Source organism: Ctenopharyngodon idella, chromosome 15 (genome assembly GCF_019924925.1).
Source record: "Ctenopharyngodon idella isolate HZGC_01 chromosome 15, HZGC01, whole genome shotgun sequence".
NCBI lineage: Eukaryota > Metazoa > Chordata > Actinopteri > Cypriniformes > Xenocyprididae > Ctenopharyngodon > Ctenopharyngodon idella.
The window spans coordinates 14,604,760-14,625,503 of record NC_067234.1 but is presented as its reverse complement, the minus strand read 5'-3'; the positions used below and the strand labels follow the sequence as shown (position 1 = coordinate 14,625,503).

Here is a 20,744-nt window from a genome sequence, read left to right as displayed (position 1 = left end):
AAAATTTTTTTGAGTATTTTGTCAGATGGGAAAGTTTGGGGAATATGTTTTTTAAATTGTTTTGTCATTGTTGGTCGACATTTAGATACACAGCAGCAGTAATAAAACCATCTCTGATACAATCCACTCAAAGCTTCATTCACGAAAAATAATATGGCATTTACCACCCCCTAGCGTTGGAAGGGTTATGTTACTATAGTAACCGTGTGTTTACTCGCCGGCAGAGCGTCATCGGTCGTGTTTCAGGATAGGCTTTTAGGTCTGACAGGTAAGATATTTTATCGAAGTTTAATGTTTTAATTCTAATTATTTAATGTTTATCTTGTTTAAAACACTGAATAGATTGTTTAAGACACGAGTTTATGGAGAAAAATGTTTGTTTTACAACAGGTAACTGATATCCTGACATAGTTGTATATCTGAATGGTTAGTATTTTGTATTATAATGTCATTTTAGTTGGTTTTTTTGGCAATGGTATGTCTTTGATTCAAGTGTTTAAAACAATAAAATAACTACATATTTGAAATTAGTTATCATATAGTCTAGTAATCATTGACCTAAATTATTTCCAAACCAAAGAATAACTTTCTTTCTCATTAGAAAGATGTCTAGGCTGATGGGACCCCCTGATAAGTTTCTACCATCTGAGTGGAAGCATGCAAACCAGGTGCATTTCAGGAGTTCGGAGGCAGAACGGGCGCACTCAGAGAGACTGGCTGCAGAGTGTCAAAGACTCATAGAGGAGAGCAACAAATATACCAAACACATGCAACAGGATGCACAAAAGAGGCTGGGTATGCAAAATGCCTGTGTCAGGATGCAGAGAAGGTCAATGGCCTTGCATGAGATGTGCAGTAATGCTGGATGTGTAATGATGACACTTAAGTTAACCTTTTAAAGATTAGTGGTAGAAATGATGAAAAGAGGAAGTCATTTCAGATAGGGTTATTGATTTCCTTGATAAGACATGTAGTTAATAAACTGTTCTGGTCTACTTAGTCTTTATATTCTCCCATGAGTCTTGCACCTCTTCTTCAGAGCAGAGAATCCAGGATATCAAATTCTGGAGGCAGGAACTGGAGAAGAAGTTTGAGGAGATGGTGCAGGAGATCGAGATGCTCGTCATCTTCAAGAGCCGTGTGGAAAAAGCCTTGGAGAGCTGCTCTGAGCCTCTTCAAGTGACTCTGCAATGTCTGACTGAGAGGTACTTCTCACTTTAGAGCGCAACCAGAGGTCATTACTAAAATCAGAGTCCCTTTAAGATAAGTCATTTCACTCGGTGGCCATCTTTGAAACGCCTTTAAACGGGGGAAACATCAAATTCTCCAAAGCTGTTTGCCAAGCTTTCGATTAAATTTCATATTTGAAATCGCCAATGAAATCTGACAACAACTGTCTCATAAATTTTGCTTCTAAACGCTCAAAAAACTGTATTTTTTCAGGCTGGATCAAGCTAATGCACATGCGCAGTCCTAAATGTGCGTTTTGTGCCTCATTTTGGAGGCGCGCATCTGACTGTTTCTGTAGGAACCTGAGCTTCTAACAGCCGCTGCAGTGACTTCTAGAGTACCTCAGAGATGACGTGTTTTTGTAGGCCAACCTGGAAGTTAGAGGCGCACGGGTTCCCTCGATCGACGCATTTTTCCCATAGACTTTTGGAAAATTGCAAAAAATAAGCTATGTGTTTAACAAAGGGTTATGACACTTACACGTGTTGTCTATCAAGATAATCTTTACATTTATACATTTTGAAGCCTAAATAAAGTGGTCAGATATAAAAAGCTAACAGTAGGCTATAAACACACTACAACACACCATGGTCGTGGATCAACGTCACCACCACCAAGCTTCCTCAAACTTTATTTAGAAAACAACTTTATTTAAAAACATGCTCGCTGATTATGATCTGCGCTGTGTATGAATACTTATCCACTTTTTCATGAGAAATGCTGTCCAAATGTCCTGTGTGTCATGATGACGTCTAAAGTCCCCGCCAAAGGAAGTAGTCCCTTTTAGCAATTTAGTTAGCAACCGCCGTTTTTAAGACACAATAAAGTTTAAAAAAAATCACAAGCGGGTTATAACTGGTGTGTTTTATGTCATAGATCAAAACGTGGAAATATTTAGAGGCTTTGTTAACCTTATTTCAGGCGATTTAGCAAAAACCCATTGACTTCGGGGCGATGGAACTGGAAGTCCTAAAATGCTAACTCGCTTCCGGGTTTTGCCTACAAAAACACGTCATCCCTGAGGTACTCTATTTGCAGTGCTCTTATTTAGAAGGTGGGACTTATTCCGCCATATTGCGCGTTGTACTTTCTCCCATTCAAAACAATACGAGTGACGTGTCTTGTGATATTCTATAGTCTTTGCTAAAATCAAGTATTGAACTACATGACCAAAGGCTTTTACTTATTACAAAATATATATATTTCAAATAAATGAGTCCTGTAAAAAGTATCACGGTTTCCACAAAAATATTGTTTTGAACACTGATAATAGCAGCAAATCAGCATATCAGAATGATTTACGAAGGATCATGTGACACTAAAGACTGGAGTAATGATGCTGAAAATTCAGCTTTGCTGTCACAAGAATAAATTACATTTTAAAGTATATTAAAAATAGAAATCCGTTATTTTGAATTGTAATAATATTTAACTTTATTTTTGATCAAATAAATGCAACCTTGAGCATAAGAGTTTCAAAAACATTAACAAATGTTAGCGACCACAGACTTTTGAATGGTAGTGTAAGTTATAAGCCAAATTAACCACCCCAATTTGGATTAGACCGACATCATCAAACCTTTAACAAAAAATCTCATCAGTAGCCTAATCATGTGATATGTATGGGACATCCTCAGAGAGAAGCGTGTGGCGATTGACCTGGTGCATGATGAGGTGGAAGAGGAACTGTTGAAGGAGAAGGAGGTGATCGAGGGAGTGATGGTCCTGCTACAGCGAACACTGGAGCAGATCAATGAGCAGATCAGGTTGGTGGGACAGTGACAAAACTCCAAGGACTAACTTGGAAGGAATTAAATTGGCCTTAATATTTCCTATGAGAAAGTCTGTCAAACCTGTAAATGTCACAAATAATATTATAAAACAATATATTTTTCAATAATAATAATAATTCAGTAAATAATTTATTAAAGTGGACATATCATGAAAATCTGACTTTTTCTGTGTTTAAGTGCTATAATCGGGTCCCCGGTGCATCTACCAACCCAGAAAACGGACAACCCAGTAACTTTGTTTTGGCAAGCCTTTCTCTGCAAGCATGTGAAAAAATGAGCTGCTCAGATTTCGCTCCCCTTGTGACGTAGGAAGCGGATCTTATTATAATATTACCGTCCATTAATCTGCACCTTTCCAGCCACGGCGCCGTCACTTTGTTTTCACAAGCGACAATGGTGTACCAGTTCTAACGCCATTGCAAAAGTTCGAGCAAAGCATGCTAACTGTTCTGTCGCTGGCTCCACAGACGAGCACAGAACACTATTTAGAGTCTTTGGATAGCTTGCAAGTTGACCCTGGCAAGCTTGATTGCTAAAAAAGGAGCGATATTTTGGAAAAAATATTAGGCCATTCACAGCATTTGATACTGATAGCAATCTTAAACGCTAGCCTGGTGTGTATGGCTCTGTTTGGCAAACAGGTACTCTATGTATAATGGGCGTTCATACAGGAATTTATTTTGCACAAAAGATTAACATGACGGCACATGCTAGTCGATGAGTTGAATCAACTCCACAGCAACTACATAAATTTATCCACTAACCATTCAGAAACGTCCAGTTTCATTCTAAAAGTTGTAACTTCTTCCTGAGTCTCTCCATCAGTGTCCGACTCCGGTTTGAACAATGTAAGGCTGAACACCGTTACTGACAATCCTCATTTTGGCTGCGTGAGATTCTCCAGCTTTGTTGTTGAGCAACCGAAGCATGAGCTGTTAAAGCTCCGCCCTCTTCTGGAAAGCTGTCTGGGAGCAGCAGCTCATTTGCATTTAAAGGAACACACACAAAAATAGCATGTTTTTTTCACACTCTAATAGGGGCAAATTTGATAAGCTATATTAAATGATATGTTGGGTATTTTGAGCTGAAACTTCAGACACATTCTGGGGACACCAGAGACTTATATTACATCTTGTGAAAGGGGCATTATAGTCCCCTTTAAAACAATATTTAGTTTCAAATAATAAAAAATGTGTATGATATGGCTGCTTTAAATTTAATTGCAAATTAAATGAATTAATACATAGCAATTGGTGAGTAATCCATGAATTATTGGTATATTGTGGTGTTCAATAAAATTCTCTCTAGTTATATAAACATTAATTTGCTCAAAACTAAATTTTAGGTTAGAAATTTTTCCTGTGGCTCTTTTCAGGCTCATTCGTTCAGTGAAGTACTATCTGGAAAAGGACTTGCAGGACAAATTTCAGGCCGAGCGCATCGATGATTTCTGCTCTCTTCTCACTAACACATCGCCTGATTTAAACGGAGGGAATTCAAACTTTACAAGCGTTGGGTAAGATAATGTTTACGATACAGTATTTGAAATCTAATTTTGTTATATGAAGGCATTTGAATATCAAATCAGACTATTCAAATGTTAACAGATTTAGATTTTCCAACGTCTTCCCTTTGCAAATCTATTTCCTTTACCATTTCCAGATTTGCAGTGACTCCTGAGGAATGGGAGAGCCTCTGCAACTTAAACATTAGCAAAGCTGAGAAGGAGAAGAATAACTCTTTTTCTTTGAGAGCTCTTGTGGCAAGCTTGCTAGAGCAGACGGCTGCAGACATGCGCAGACAGTATGAGGCTACGGGAAGGGCATTTGAACTGCGCATACAGGAGACCAAAACTGCCAAAACCCAGCTTGAGAACCAGCTCAATAAGGTGAGTTGCACTTGTGGCATAAAATCTCTGTGAGTCCATATAATGCCATTGAATGGGTGTTGCTCAGTTGACGCTTGAAAAACCACACACACACAAAAATAGACCTAGAAATCGCATTCTATCTGAGTAGGTACTACATTTGAATTTGAACTTACTTTGTGACCATTAAAAAGTAGGTTCTATATAGTATGAATATGGGTAATATAAATAAAATTCAGATGTATTACATCTGTCATGTTGTTACTGTCACATGACCTACCATCATCAGTTGCGTCGCTTCACCTACATTCATAAATCCTCTCCAGTGGCCTCATGGGACAATGAAGCGTCTATCGAATGTGCACTCCACAATCTCAAGGAAGTAGTAGGTAATTCGGGTACTTTTCTCGCGTGAGAACTGGTGGTCCTCTGTGCTTCTGTGTTACTTCTGTGCTACAATCACTGTGTGTGGTTTTTCAAGCGTCATCCGAGCGGCACCCATTCACTTGCATTATATGGATGCACAGAGATGGATAATTTACCTAAAAATCTTTGTTTGTGTTTATCTGAAGAAAGAAAGTCATATGGGGATGGCATGAAGATGAGTAAATGATGAGAGAATTTTTGGGTGAACTATATCCATTTACATGTATATGTTAAGAATAACATTAATTTATTAATTTACTCATTATTAAGTTTCGATCATTTCTTATGTATAGGGTTTTATTCTTTTATATATAATATATATATATATATAATTTGACTAGTTTTGTATGTCCCTATGCTCTCTCAAAGCTGCTAGCAGAGATAGCAAATCAAGAAAAGAATCTGGAGGCTCTAAAAGTGGCTATCGCAGAGAAAGAAGCTCCACTGAAAGTGGCTCAGACTCGACTGTCTGCTCGCAGCCAAAGGCCCAACGTTGAGCTCTGCCATGACCCGGCTCAAATCCGACTGCTGGCAGAGGTCAAGGAGCTCGCTAACCACATCGAGAGGTAAATAAAAGGATTTGGATGTTAACAAACATATAACATTTATTACATGTCCCGTATTCTAGTAATTTCCCCTCTATGGCTTCTTAGACTGGCCGAGGCGCTTGAACTTTCAGAGATGGAACTGAAAGCTTTAGCAAGTAGCCAGCTGAGCCTGGAGGAGGAGATCCAAGTGAAGACCAACTCTCTGTATATAGATGAGGTGATCTGCCATCAGCTACGTCAGCCTGTCGTTATTCACAACTTCTGAACAGAGCTCATGTACGGTGAAAGGGCCTAGTATAGTTAATGGTGTTTTGAAAGAAGAGTTTCCTTTAAATCATTTTGATGGTTTCAACACAACTTCTAATGTCTTTAAAAATCTCTACTGGGATGTTTGCTCTTAGAATCTGTTTGTTGCACACAGCCCATTGAAGGAGATGTTTTGATAAAATGTCTTCAAAATTAAAAAATAAATACAAATAAAAAAGATGATCCTAAGTTACTTGGCTCTAGTCTTCAAACATGAATTGATGGTTTATAATAAAAATAATAATGTAATCATCATAATTCATTATACAGAAATGAACAAATAATGAAGTGTAAAGATAATATCAGTTTTTTAGAAAATAATTTCAGTGCTAACAATACTGGTTTCTGTATTAGTTCAGTTCTACTGTTAATCATGGGAGGGGTATCAAGTACACACATCTCTATGGTAATGATAAGAAATTTCTGAAACATGACAAAATCAGTCAGATCAAGGAAAAGCACGAAACGGATCGGAAGAAAAACTGCTGTCACAATAGTTCTTTTGAGCTCTTCACATATTAGGTAAGCGACCATGTTAACAGTTCTGAAAATAAAGGTGCAGTTGTTGTCTTTTTTCATAACTAATAATGTCAAGTAATACTATGTGTGTATTTCTATTATTGTCATAATTGTGCTTTAATCAGGCATGATTTCCATATTTCTCTCTCATTATATTAGTCTGAGATGCTGCAAACATTGCTGTTCATCTTAACTGTTGTTCAAATGACAGACTGTTATGGTTTTGGTGAGTGTTAACTTCTGTATTGTAACTTCATCATAGTCCATTTCAACATTTTCCTTTGAGTTTTTAGTCATGAAAACATTTCAAATATTCAAGAATCACTATATAAAAGGCATCATTCTAATATAACCTGTTTTGAAGTCTGATTAAATGGTTTGACTCTGTATTGTTTTACACATTTTTCTGAACTTAAGTGCCTGAAAACCTCATCATCTGCTGCACTTCTATGACATTTATTTATTTATTACTTATTTTGTTTTTCCAGATTAAGAAATATAACTAGGTGTGATAAATATAAGTATTTATGTCATTGGTTTTATCACCATGTTGTAAAACTTTGAAAAATATGAAAATAATACATTTAATAAAACTACAGTATTGTGAAGATTTTTGATTTCTGTTTTTCATTTCAGACCATGGTGAACCAATTAACTTCTCCATCTTAGTAACAGAGAACTTCATTGAAGAGGCCGGTTTGTGCATCAGAGTGTTCTGTACTTTCACTGTCCCTCAAAGTGTCTCAGAACCCATTAGGAGAACCTGGTTCAAAGGAGATCCACAAAAACCATCTGTTGAAGTTTCCTGTGTTCACATTTTTGGAGATAAAGGCAATGAGAGAGAATGCAGCTTTGTGCTGGAAAACTTGGTTCAGGGTGAATCTGATGGTGAATACAGCTTCAAACTGGAATGGGGACAAGGGAAAGTGTATATCTTTCCTGAGACAGTAAAAATTACTGTAAAAGGTTGGTTGTGTGTTTGTATGTTTTTTTAAGAAACAGAAATCCAACAAATCCAATATATATATATATATATATATATATATATATATAAAAGTATTATTATTATGTACATTGTCTGTCGAATGTTCAATTCTGATGGGTTGGAATTAGAGATGCACCGATGTATCGGCCAACAATCGGTATCAGCCGATAAAAGCTATTATTATCACTATCGGCCATCGGCCGATTGTTTAAAAACGGCCGATGATCAGGGCCGATTATATCCTGTCAATCAAAAGGGTGCGTAAAAACGTGTTCAGACTGCAACTCATACATACTTTGTGTGAAGAAAATAACTCTGGTGTTGAATTTCTTCTTCTTGGCGGTTGGCAAACCAGCTTTTGTGTTGAATTTTAACGCATTAACAGTTTAAAAATAGTGACGCTAAAGCAGGCTCTTTTTGACCCTGTGAATCACCAGTATTTCAAGCCAGGGTTGCCAGGTCTGCGTTTTTATTTGTAGCGCCTCCCATCCAATAAAGGCTTTGTGCTTTGTTACTTCTGATAAGAATAAAAGTTTAAGTTTTCAAATTCTGTCCATTTTATCATGAAATTCAAACAATAAATGGCGTTTTGACGCTCTTAAATGTGACGTGTCAGATCACTGTAACGCCTCAGTTCAGCTCGGAGCGCGAGTCTTTTCTTCCTCTTCAGTGGCTACAAGTTATATCTCGAAAAACATGCATGATCATCAGAGGTATGTTGAAAGATATAGCCTAGTACAACTCACCAGAATGTATCACGTCTCATGTAATCACTTTATTTGTGCTTCAACCGCGGAAAGACGTCAATGAAACAGTGTGAACAATATGTCACATTATGTCACATTTACCTCAGGAATGTTTTCCAATGTTCACAGTTCCTTAGCTATCTATCTATCTATATATATATGTATATGTGTATACAATAACAATAGAGAGGAGCTTATTTACTGTTAATTAGGTTTGTGTAAATTTGCCATGAAGACAACAAGTGCTTATGAAAACTACCTTATGTGATACTAAGTTTTATACAAACATTTCAGTTTTTATTTTAGTGTAATTATTATATCTGAAAATAAACAGCAGCTGAATATAAAACTTCTGCTGTTATTTGTAACCTCTAATATTGTAGCGTACCAAATGAGAGGGTTCCCTGTATAGTTTGCAACATTATTTGGTAGAGATTTTTTTTCCTTAAGAAAAACCAAACTATCGGTATCCGCATTGGCCGATATCATTCTGAATAATCGGCTATCGGTATCGGCAGAGAAATTTAGTATCGGTGCACCTCTAGTTGGAATGCATGCGTTAACAGTGTTTAATGCACAGGTATTACAAGTTCAAATTCATTGAAATAAAAGTTATTTTACCATGCTGCATTTTTTTTTTTTTTTTTTTTTTCAGAATTTTAGATCTAATGACCTGCAGATAAAATTAACCATTATTTTTATTTGCAATATTTCGCTGCAAACAACTTGTCCATACTGGCAAGTGACCATGGTATAAGCAGGAAAATAACACTTACTCAGTGTGCATAAAACTATTTAAAATGATAGAATAATACAAATTATTAGTTATATAAATGATAGAATTTCTGATTTCAATAAATCATTGTGTTTTAAGAGCTCACCCAGAAGCCAACAATAGAAGTCCCACAGCTCACAGCAGGAGAGAAGGCAGAGATATCCTGTAAAGCTCCAGGGGATTGTGTAAATCTCAAAGCAGATATTGTATTTAAAGGGATTGAGCCTGATGAAGTTCCAAGGATGGTGCAAAGTAAGACACTTTCAGTATTCACTTTCCATCCTGAGCCTGAACATCACAATACTAACCTCACCTGCAGGGTAATTTTTCAAGAAAACATTTGGACTGAAAGTACCGTGATCCTCAAAGTAAGACGTATGTATCATTTCACTTATAACACATCATGAAGTGTTTATAAAGTGTTGTGGCAAATTGCCCTAATAGCAGTTATTACCATTAAATGATATTCATTGATAATTTCATTTCAGATGCTCCTAAAATCCTGAATAGCTCTCGTTGTTTGGTGTGGGGTGATGAATTGACCTGCATGTGTGTCAGCAGTGGTTTGCCGTTACCACAGATATACTGGCTGATTCTGGATGGTGAATATTACAGTGCCTTTTCAGCAGAGAACACCATCAGTATCATCACTGTCTCCATTGCTAGTTTCAGGAACATCAACGCTGCCATTAAATGTGTCAGTAAGAATCTCGTTGGTTGGGCAGAAATGGAAATTCAGGTGCACAATCATGCTGGGAAACCCAAAGGTAGGACACAATCATGTGTTTTAGCATTTTACATTATTTGCCATAGTGCCCATATGTCAGACATCTAAATTCACTATCATTCTGGATTCTTGTATGAAAATGTCCTTTATTCTGCTCTCATTTTTATCATCTTTTAGTAAGTTGGAGTTTGTCCACCCCTTGGATATTCTTTACCCTTTCAGCTGTTGTAAATGTCATCTTTGCTTCCTGTTTGACTGTCGTCCTACGGTAAGAACTTCATAAACTCAAGAAATAGATGTTGGCTGGCCATTTCAATAATGTTAAATGTTTGTATCGGTCACTAATACCACACATTTTATCATTACTATTTTGAAAGCAGAGAAAAACGTACAAAACCAAATGATGACAACCATGTCTACATGACTTCATTGAAGAGAGAGGAATCTGTGTATGAGACTGTTAAAATGTCTTCAGAGAGATCTTAGTGCGTTGATCAACACATTACAGCTGAAATGAAGCTTTTTGTTGAGTTTATACATCAAGTGGCTTTTCTTACACATTAGCATAAAGTGAAACAGTTAGCATGCTTATTGCTAAATCTCCAAATTAAACATTTGTTTATAATATGTGTGTCTTTTATACTTTATGCCATCAAAATGCCTTTTTTGTTCTTTCTTTTTTCTTTTTTTTTAAAAAAACAGTTTCTTATTCCACTGTTTTAGAAAATATTTGTAATCTTTATGTTAAGACTTTAATTAAAATTTGCAATTGTATTCAAAGGTCTTGTGTTTTCTTTTGATAGATTCAATACAACATTTCATGCCTTTTGAAATGACTTAAGATATAAAGTTTGTTGACAAAACTCAAACTATTAAATTTAGATCTGCTAGGAAGTTTCTTCTAAAAATGTAAATAATAAAATCATTTCACTGCTAGAAATGTTTGTGTTAGTTAGGGTTATAATTGTTGCATATTTTCAGATAAAAAGATATTGATGCACAAATAAATGTAAAGAGAATCACAAAAATTAAACTAATTCACAATTAAATTGAATGAGATCCACAGATATATGCAGGAGTTTCACAAAAATGAATTAGATTTAAAAATAAATAATATGAAATATGCCAATAAAAAGTATCCACAAATGTTTTTATGTCACAAACACAACTTTACCTGGCATTCATTTATTTGTGAATCGCTTTCTGTACATTTGTGGATCGCTGTGCGCATCTGTGGATTATAAAACATTTCTAGCATCTCGACGCACACAAATACACAAAAAAGTGGACTCCACTCACCGTCTACTTAAGCCAATCAGATAACAGCCATATTGCTAACTAATCATAGCACGTTCTCACTCCAACCAATAACATTTTGCTTTACAACCAGCGTGGTCCAGCCATGAAATAACTTAGCTTATTTGTGTGCATTGGCTCAAATTGAAAATATAAGGCCCATAAAATTGGTACAGTAAAAGATGTTTAAAATTTGGATTTCGATAGACCATTAGACCGTATCAAGCCAAGCCACAGTATTATATTTTATGAGCCTTTGAAAATGGCAGAGAAACAGCACTTTACATCTCAGTTATGGGAACAACGTGTTATGGAAGCGTCATGTTATTCAAGATAGAACAGAAAAGCTTCAATAAGTAGCTGACTAATGAATAACCACGTGTGAGTTTGTGTAATTATCCACTCACAACAATCCTCAAATAATCCCAATTTAATGTTACCTTCACATGCTCACGGAATTATTATAAATGCCTAGTTTTCTAGGTAAAAATTGCATATGAACGCCCTCCCATTTCGAAACTTGAATGCGATGGGCTCGCAATCACGATTTCAGAAGTGGGAATTATCAAATTTCCCATAGCATGTGAAGGCAGCATAAGCCCTGACTAGGCCCAAAGACTATAGGCCTATTTGCTTTTGACAAGCTGTGTCACGCCACTTGCGTCAGGTGTAGAGAGAGTGTTACTGATCATGATGCTCGGGATCTATGAATGATCATAATTTGTGTATAATCCTTGAGTTTAAATTAATTCACTGATCATGATGGAAATATAAACTCTTTTGGAAACTGGGTGTTTTTCACCAAACACTTCAGCCCCGCCTGTAAAGCAAAACGTGATTGGGTGTAGCCAGAGCCGTTAAATAAGTACTCTGGGTGTAGTGTGCTACGATTGGCCAGTGCAATGTGGCCTTCATCTGACTGGCTCGAGTAAACGGTGGGTGGAGTCTGCCTACTTGTGGATTTGTCTGCAGTCTGCAAGTCTTGACGCTAGAAGTGTTTCAAAATCCACAAATGCGTGCTGTGATCCACAAATGCACAGAAAGCGATTCACAAATGAATGCCACGCAGAGTTGCGACATAAAACACATTTGTAAATATGTATATTTTTAATCTGCAAATTTCATTTTACTTATTTGTGAATTTTATTCATTTTTGTAAAACAAAAGATGAGAAAAATTAGAGAACAGTAGAGGAAATTTTCATATAAGAAGCCATCTCCAGAATGATAGTGAAGTCATACAGATGTTTGACATACAGTATATGGCAGAAAATGTAAAATGCTTGTAAAATGATTGTGTCCTGCCTACATTTGGGTTTCTCAACATGACATGACAATCATTTCTGTCCAGCCAATGAGATTCTCGCTGACACATTCAATGAATAATGGAACAAAAAATAACCCCAAAAAGGTGGTGTAGCACAAGTATTGTGCAACAACAGACAACCCGCTGCACGTAGCAATGAGTTGCTGAAACTGGAGGCAGATCTAGATCAAGAAAAACAACACCAATCTGATCACAATTAAAACTGCTGTCACATCAGGTTATACGAGCTCTTCAAATATCGGATAAGTTATCATTTATTTCAATATCATTTTAACATTTCTAGAAATAAAAATCATATAGTCTTTTTTTCTTTGCTATGAATGATTTTGCACCTTCCTCAAAAATGTTATTACCAAAATGCTCATTTTCTAATTTTCTTCAGCTGTATGTCAAATAAAAATAGCCCTCAACATACTTGTGTACTTATATTATTGTCATAATATTTGTGGTTAACCAGACCTGGTTTCCAGCAACTGTGCTTGTTTCATCACATTAGTCTGAGATGCTGCAAACGCTGCTGTTCATCTTGATTGTCGTCAGAATGAAAAACTGTGAGATTTTACGTGAGTGCTTTTATACTCTTATTTTAAATTTGATTACTCCAATTCAGCCACTTGTTTTTGTTAACTTTTTTTTTTTTTCATTTCTCTACTATGATCATTAAAATATACATACATTGTATATTTTAAAGTAGGCAAAATGAGATAAGTCAAATGAACAGAAGCTGCCTGTTTTCCTTTAGTGTAGTGTACTTTAACAAAGACTACACTGTGTGCAGAATTATTAGGTACGTTGATTTTCTGATCATATTTTTTTTTCCAAGCACATTTTACCAATTCCAAACCACATCAATCTTAATAACTACTATTAATTTTGCATTTAATCATTTATAAGTGAGATGTAATTCATGAAGGCTGGAAATGAAAAACGCCTTATATTCAGGTGTGCAGAATTATTAGGCAGGTTTTCTTTTACAGGCAAAAAAGAGATTTAAAAAAGATATTTAACTCAGACTAAAAAGTCAAAAATTATTAAATGCTCATGAGAAGGATGCAATACTGATGCAATACTAGAAATTGCAAAGTTAAGGCATGACCATTGGACAGCAAAATGCTCAGTGGTTCAACAGGGTCAGACAAAAACAAGTAGAGAAGAAAAGACACATGTTAACTGCAAAAGAATTAAGGTGAATAATTAAGCGTGAAACCGTCAGGAACCCTTTAGTCTCCAGCACCATTTTTCAGAACTGCAACCTACCTGGAGTCTCCAGAAGTAATTTAGGTAAAGAATCCTAAAAAATGACCCCCACTTAATAAGAATCACAAGCTGAAGTGTTGTAAAATGATTGTATTTTCATTTTTAAAAATGTACATATATTTATAATGCTTTACTTCGTGTTATATTACCTTGGCAGTAAATTACAAAAATGACATGAACAAAGACACACAGTAAACATGACAGACGGCACATATCAATCTCTCTTCCAACACTAATCAAACTCTAAATATTTTTTTCCTCTTTTGGTATGTCGTGAAAATGCAATCATGGATTTTTTCTTTTGCTATTAAAGCAAATGGGAATACAATCATCTCACATTCACCACTATAGAAGTTTACCCAACTCTACCCAACTTCCCCTTCCGAGTTTTCAACATTTCTCACCCATGACTACAATCAAATTTACAAAAGTTACTAAAAATACAACATTGTAGATTTTGTATAGATACAAATAGCCAAAACGAGGAAAGTCAAGTGAACAGAAGCTGCCTGTTTTCCTTTAGTGTAGTGTACTTTAACAAGACTAGTGTCTGGATATTTTGTTATAAGACATTTATAATAAAATAGATATTTTTTTTTTTTATAATAAAAAGATTTATAATAAAAGCTCTGGATGAAAATGTAAGATAAAAATTGTGTATACGCATTACTGCAAAACTTCATTGATATAAAATAATTGAAATTTGTAGTTAAGACACTTAGACAATGTAGAAGATAAACAATTAAACTCTGTCTGATCTCTTACTATGATTGTGGTTTTCAGAACTTGATGGGACGACTAACTTCTCCATCAAAGTACAAGACAACTTCACTGGAGAGGCCGGTTTGTGCATCATAGCGTTCTGTTCTTTCACTGTCCCTCAAAGTTTCTCAGAACCCATTAGGAGAACCTGGTTCAAAGGAGATCCACAAAAACCAACTGTTGAAGTTCCTTGTGTTAACATACTTAATATATATTTGGGCAATGAGATAGAGTGCAGCTTTATGCTAAACAACTTGGTTCAGGGCGAATCTGATGGTGAATACAGACTGAAACTGGAGTGGGGACAAGGGAAAGTGCATATCTTTTCTCAGACAGTGAATATTACTGTGAAAGGTTGGTTGTGTGTTTGTATGTATGCATTTTTAACAGAGAAAGCATACAGATTCAGATTAGTTTATAGCATTTCTGATTCCAATAAATAATTGTGTTTTAGAGCTCACCCAGAAACCAACTATAAACGTCCCACAACTCACAGCAGGAGAGAAGGCCGAGATATCCTGCAAAGTTCCAGGGGATTGCACGAATCCATCGGTAGATATTGTTTGGACAGGGATTGAGCCTGATGAAATTAAAACTGTTGTTAGTGCAGTGCCTGGCAGTGTACAGCGGTATTCAGTAATGACTTTCCATACTGAGCCTGAACATCACAATACTAAGCTCACCTGCACAGTCATTTATCAAAAAAGCATACAGACTGAAAGTACTGTGATCCTTGAAGTAAGATGTATGTATCATTTCACTTATGACACATAAATTCAAATTTGAAGGTGATTAATACCATCTTTGCAATAAACTTATAATTTTTCTTCAGATGCTCCTAAAATCCTGAATAGCTCTCGTTGTTTGGTGTGGGGTGATGAATTGACCTGCATGTGTGTCAGCAGTGGTGTGCCGTTACCCCAGATATTCTGGCCGATATTAGATGGTATCAATAAATATTACAGTACTGTTTCAGCAGAGAACACCATCAGTATCAGCAACGTCTCCATTACTGTTTTCAGTAACATCAACGCTACTGTTGAATGTGTCAGTAAGAATCTCATGGGTATGGCAAAAATGCAAATTCAGGTCCAGAGTCATATTGAAAGACCCAAAGGTAGGCAGGACACAACTATTATGTGTATTTGTACAAGTATACAAACCATCAAATCACTTCTATGAAAAGCTGGTAACACTTTACAATAAGGTTTCATTTGTTAACATTAGTTAACTGCACTAGTTAAGATGAACTAACAATACTTCTACAGCATTTATTGTTCTTAGTTAATGTTAATTTCAACATTTACTAATATATTATTAAAATCTTAAAATATTATTGTTAAAAAAAGTTTTCTGTTAATATTAATGCACAGTGAACTAACATGAACGTTAATATTTTTATTATCTAACATTAACAAGGGTAATAAATGCTTTAAAAATATATTGCTCATTGTTAGTTCACATTAATGCATTAACTAATGTTAACAGATGAGACCTCATTGTAACTAAGGTGTTACCAAAAATCTTCATTGTTCTCTAATTTCTTCTTATCATCTTTTAGTAAGTTGGAGTTTGTCCACCCCTTGGATATTCTTTACCCTTTCATCTGTTGTAAATGTCATTTTCGCTTGCTGTTTGACTGTCGTCTTACGGTAAGAACTTCATAAACTCAAGAAATAGATGTTGGCTGGCCATTTCTATAGTGTTAAATGTTTGCATCGGTCACTAATACCACACATTTTATCATTACCATTTTGACAGAAGGAGAGAAAAACTTAAGAAACCAAAAGATGACAACCATGTCTACATGACTTCAATGGCAAGAGAGGAATCTGCGTATGAGACAATCAAAATGTCTTCAGAGAGATATTAGTGGTTTGATCAGCAGCACATTACAGCTGAAATAACAAAACTTTCTATTTATATATTTTTTACATATATTTTGGACTCTATTTTTTGCTTATGTTAAGGGCAAAGTCCACCCAAAAATTACAATTCTGTCATCATTTACTCACCCTCATGCTATCCCAGTATAGCATCAAAGTACCGCGAGAGTGATTTGAGATCAGACGGCTGCGCATAGCATGCTTTCGATGCTCACTTATATAGTGAAATATTATGACAACTGACTATATGCACGGTTACTTCCTGGTTGTCCTTAGGCCAGCTTGGGCATTTCCGGTGAACTGTTAGCTGATCATTCTGTACTCGCTGTACATCGACACAAAACCATCAGTGGTTGACTTTTTAATGTTGTATTCATATTTTAATGCAGTTATCACATTTACCTCATTTGCCAATAAACCAGTTTTATTGATTGCAATAAAGACGAAGCTATTGGGACCGTTTAAGAAATGTCGTGTCTGTAATTAGACACGCACACGCATTATTTTTTCCAGCACTTCAAATGTTATTTTTAATGTGATGACCACAAAAATTACTTGGTCATCCTTCTGAGATTGTCCCCATTTGTAAAACTGAACATTTCAAAATGTAGGAAAGTCAATATTTGATAGAAAACGTTCTCGGTTACTAACGTAACCTCGGTTCCCTTAGATACTACACTTGTTTAGGCTGAGACGCATTGGGGGATTTTCTCCGATTTCTGAAGCCTTTTTCAATCACGCAGTGAAACTGCATGGCCATTGGTTCGTGGAGTTAAATAAAACGAACCAATGACGGCCTGGCAGAGCCGTGCGAGCCTATGGTGAGCCTATGGTGGGCGGGGTATCAGGCTATATATAAACGGGCATCTCACCTAGGCTGACTGATTTAATTCGACTGCAGCGACGACATGAGGCGTCCTGTGAATAGCACAGCAAAGTACGCAGTACTCATTCCGTATCTAAGGGAACCGATTGTATTGTCCCCAATGCGTCAAGCCGTTTAGGCTGAGACACAATCGTGCCGTGCTATGAAGGAGGGATGACCGAGTATTCGCCCAGAGCACTAAAAGGGTCCTCCGGCCGTGATAAAAGCATATTCTAAGGCATAGTCTGGAGTCTGTTTGGTTTTTAGGCTGCGCAGCAGACTAGACACTACATAATCTTATTTCTTATTTCTATAAGTGATAGTGTTTAGTGGAGCACTAAAGATCTTATTACCAGGTGATAGTGCTCAAACAGGCCGAGACGTCGGCCGACATCGAACAGGTATTGAAGTACGCTAGTAGAGTATAAATTCATAGGTGTCTGGGACACCCGGTTTAATTTAAGTCAGGTGCGTAGGGTAAAATCTACCACAGAGCCAAGAGCCCAGATGTAGTCGGGGTCTTAGGCAGGAGTCTAAGAAAAGCCGATCATCATGGTGAGGCTTATGCAGAGAGAACCTGTGTCTGTAACGCAGAGACGTCCAGGTTATAAAACCTGACAAATTTGGACGGCGAGGCCCAGCTGGCCGCCACACAAATTTCCGTGATAGACACACCACTGGACCATGCCCAAGAGGAGGCCATGCCTCTCATGAAATGTGCTCTAACACCTATAGGACATTGCAGCCCTAAAGAGGAGTAGGCGAGTGCTATCGCATCAACTATCCGTCTGGATAGCGTAGGCTTTGTGACCGGGTGACCTTTGGTGCGGCTTCTGAAGCACACAAAGAGCTGTTCCAAATGACGAAATGAGGTGGAACGGTCAATGTAGGTCCTTAGGGCCCTAACAGGGCAGAGTAAGTTCAACTCCTGATCATCCTGAGAAGGAGGAAGTACAGAGAGAATGACAACCTGCGCCCTGAACGGAGTGGAGAGAACCTTAGGAACGTATCCGTGTCTTGGTTTCAGGATGACTTTGGAGTCTGGTGGTGCTCTAGCACCACCAGGCTGGCCATCAAACGACCAATAGCCTGAGCCGTGGTCTTGGTGACGCACAGGGCCAGGTCCGTGGCGCTGCGCAGCTCCTTGAATGTGGCCGAGTCATGTCCAGCTTCGTCCATGGCGCGAAGGAGCTTAGCTTGATACACCTGTAGCACTGCCATGGAGTGCAGTGCAGACGCTCGCCCAGCGAGACCCGAAGTCGCGGTGTGTCGCTAGCGTGCCACGCCCTTCTGCTCCGTAGACGTTTCTCATTATTAGGAGAAACAAAGTCATTATTAGGAGAAAGTTTCACATTATTATGAGATATAAGTAATATGAAGAAGTTTCTCGTTATTATGAGATGTTAAGTCATTATTACGAGAAACTTTCTCATTATTATGAGAAATTAAGCCATTATTAGGTGAAAATAGGGTGTCTCGCCCAGGATGTAATTCAGTGTAGAACCTCCACTGATGCCTGACTATTTAAGTGACTATATTCTGATTATAAACTAAGTATTACCCTATTGATGCTCAACACACCAGCAAGTGACATCTCACCGGAAGTTTTCCAGCTGACTTATATTTTTCTAAAGAACACTCTGTGCATATAGTCAACTGACTATTGAGCACATTTTACTGGTCCTCACTTGTTAAAGACATGTTTTTTATTTAAATCTAACGTTTGCACATTTCTATGATAAGTAAGTTTAGGGGGAATGGTTGGGTTAAGTGATAGAAAATATCATTAACCTGATAATCAATGCAATTAAACAATGTCCTCTCTAATTATCAAACTAACTTTAAATATTATCGCAGGGAAAATAGTAATTAGGTCCAGGTGTTATAGATCAATAAGAAAGCATGAGAAACCACATCAGCTTGAAGGGGAACACTTTACAATAACAGTAGGCTACAACATGAATAATCATGTAGCTACTAATACCTGAATTAACAGTAACTTCAACATGAACTCATGATTAGTGAAGATATGAACTATTCATGAACTAATGAATCCTTAACTATGACAGGAGTCATAAGGATTCATGCATGAACACAGCGGCCTTAACTACACGTTAATACATGTTTGAAAATTAATGCATTAATTAACATTTAGGGGTAAACTAAATAAATCAGGCTCTGTAAGAGTAAATAAGATGTACTCTGAATTTGAAAAACTGTAAATCATAATCTGCCATCTGCAGCTTTGTGACAAATAATTAGAATGGCACATGATTATTTAGCCATTAATTATATAGATCTGTCTAATCAAACGTGGAAAATAGACTAATTGTCACGTCTGTCTGTTTTAAACTTGTTCAATTCGTCACATGTTCTCCTTTGTTCCTTGTTTCCTGCTACTTGTTTGTATCCTAGGTTACTCATTTGATTAGTGTCCTCAGTTCAGCTGTTTCTTGTTAATTAATCTCGTTTGGTCCTTTGTTCACCTTGTATTTAAGCCCTCAGTTTCTGTCTAGTCCTTGTCTTGCGTTGATGTTATTTTGATTGTGTTTTTCCCTAGTTATTATCCTATTCGTGTTGGTTACTATATTAAAAGTTCTAATCAAGGATCTCCTTCATTGTGCGCTTCCTATATGCCACAAACCCTGACACTAATAACTATCACTAATAAATTGCTTTGGTAAACCAAATTAATAATTAAAGACATGTTTACATGTATGTTTTATTGGGATTTTTCAGGAGGTTTTGTACAGTTATTAACTATTTGTATTTTATGTCGTTTAAATGTATATGCTTCGATTAGTATAAGCTTGTGGACGCGCCCTAAATGTGCCTTATGTGTCTTTACAGGTATGTTTATGGCTTGCTTTTAAGTCCATATATGTTTAATTATATAGATAAAAATAAAGACAAAATAAAAATACAAAAATTTTTATCTTTGTTTTTTGTACCAGGGTGTAAAGGAATAAGGATGTTTATTCATATATTAGCTCATGATTTGTTAATGCATAGTTTTGTCATGACTTGGCTTGAGGGGGCACATCATAATTAATTGACTGTTAACTACTTACCAAATTCTAACTTACTATCAAATACACATGTACTAGTACAACGAGCCCAGTGAAGAGATGTGCGGCTTTTCAAAAAGTCAGAGAATGGAGGTAGGCTACAGAATCATTACGGCTGGTAATGACTGGATGGATGGAGTACGACTGGATGGAGAGTGAACTGTACTGAATCTGATCCCAGCAAACGTTCCCTGACCGATTCCTCAGGAACTGTTGTAAGTCACAGTAGGTTTAGTTTGATGGGAAAGAATATCACAAAACAGATTAAGACCTTTTAACATAAATTATTAGTGGATTTAGTATTTTATATGTTTGATATAAGGAGGATCGTTGAAAATAACGAAAAACTAATCCTGTGCCTT

General features: G+C 36.6%; 2 protein-coding genes across 8 annotated transcripts; both read left to right on the top strand.

Annotated features, from left to right (window-relative positions):
* Positions 1-79: 79 nt before the first annotated feature.
* tekt1 (tektin 1) lies at positions 80-6,359 on the top strand. Of its 2 annotated transcripts, XM_051862672.1 has the most exons (9): positions 112-268; positions 391-426; positions 602-795; positions 1,040-1,205; positions 2,868-2,996; positions 4,399-4,539; positions 4,686-4,911; positions 5,686-5,882; positions 5,970-6,359. In XM_051862672.1, exons 3-9 carry the CDS (start codon positions 606-608, stop codon positions 6,127-6,129), a joined length of 1,209 nt encoding a protein of 402 aa, XP_051718632.1. In that variant the 5' UTR covers positions 112-268; positions 391-426; positions 602-605; the 3' UTR covers positions 6,130-6,359. The 2 variants fall into 2 exon arrangements, with proteins under 2 accessions (XP_051718633.1, XP_051718632.1); XM_051862673.1 differs by lacking the exon at positions 391-426 and having other exon boundaries at positions 80-268.
* Positions 6,360-6,553: 194 nt separating this feature from the next.
* On the top strand, positions 6,554-20,249 carry LOC127495694 (sialic acid-binding Ig-like lectin 14). Of its 6 annotated transcripts, none has more exons than XM_051862677.1 (7): positions 6,554-6,692; positions 6,849-6,915; positions 7,326-7,655; positions 9,295-9,570; positions 15,396-15,680; positions 16,125-16,215; positions 16,325-20,249. In XM_051862677.1, exons 2-7 carry the CDS (start codon positions 6,855-6,857, stop codon positions 16,434-16,436), a joined length of 1,155 nt encoding a protein of 384 aa, XP_051718637.1. In that variant the 5' UTR covers positions 6,554-6,692; positions 6,849-6,854; the 3' UTR covers positions 16,437-20,249. The 6 variants fall into 6 exon arrangements, with proteins under 6 accessions (XP_051718637.1, XP_051718636.1, XP_051718638.1 ...); XM_051862674.1 differs by lacking the exons at positions 6,554-6,692; positions 6,849-6,915; positions 7,326-7,655; positions 9,295-9,570 and adding exons at positions 12,682-12,787; positions 13,003-13,107; positions 14,585-14,917; positions 15,018-15,308; XM_051862676.1 differs by lacking the exon at positions 6,554-6,692 and having other exon boundaries at positions 6,699-6,915.
* The last annotated feature ends 495 nt before the right edge of the window (positions 20,250-20,744 follow it).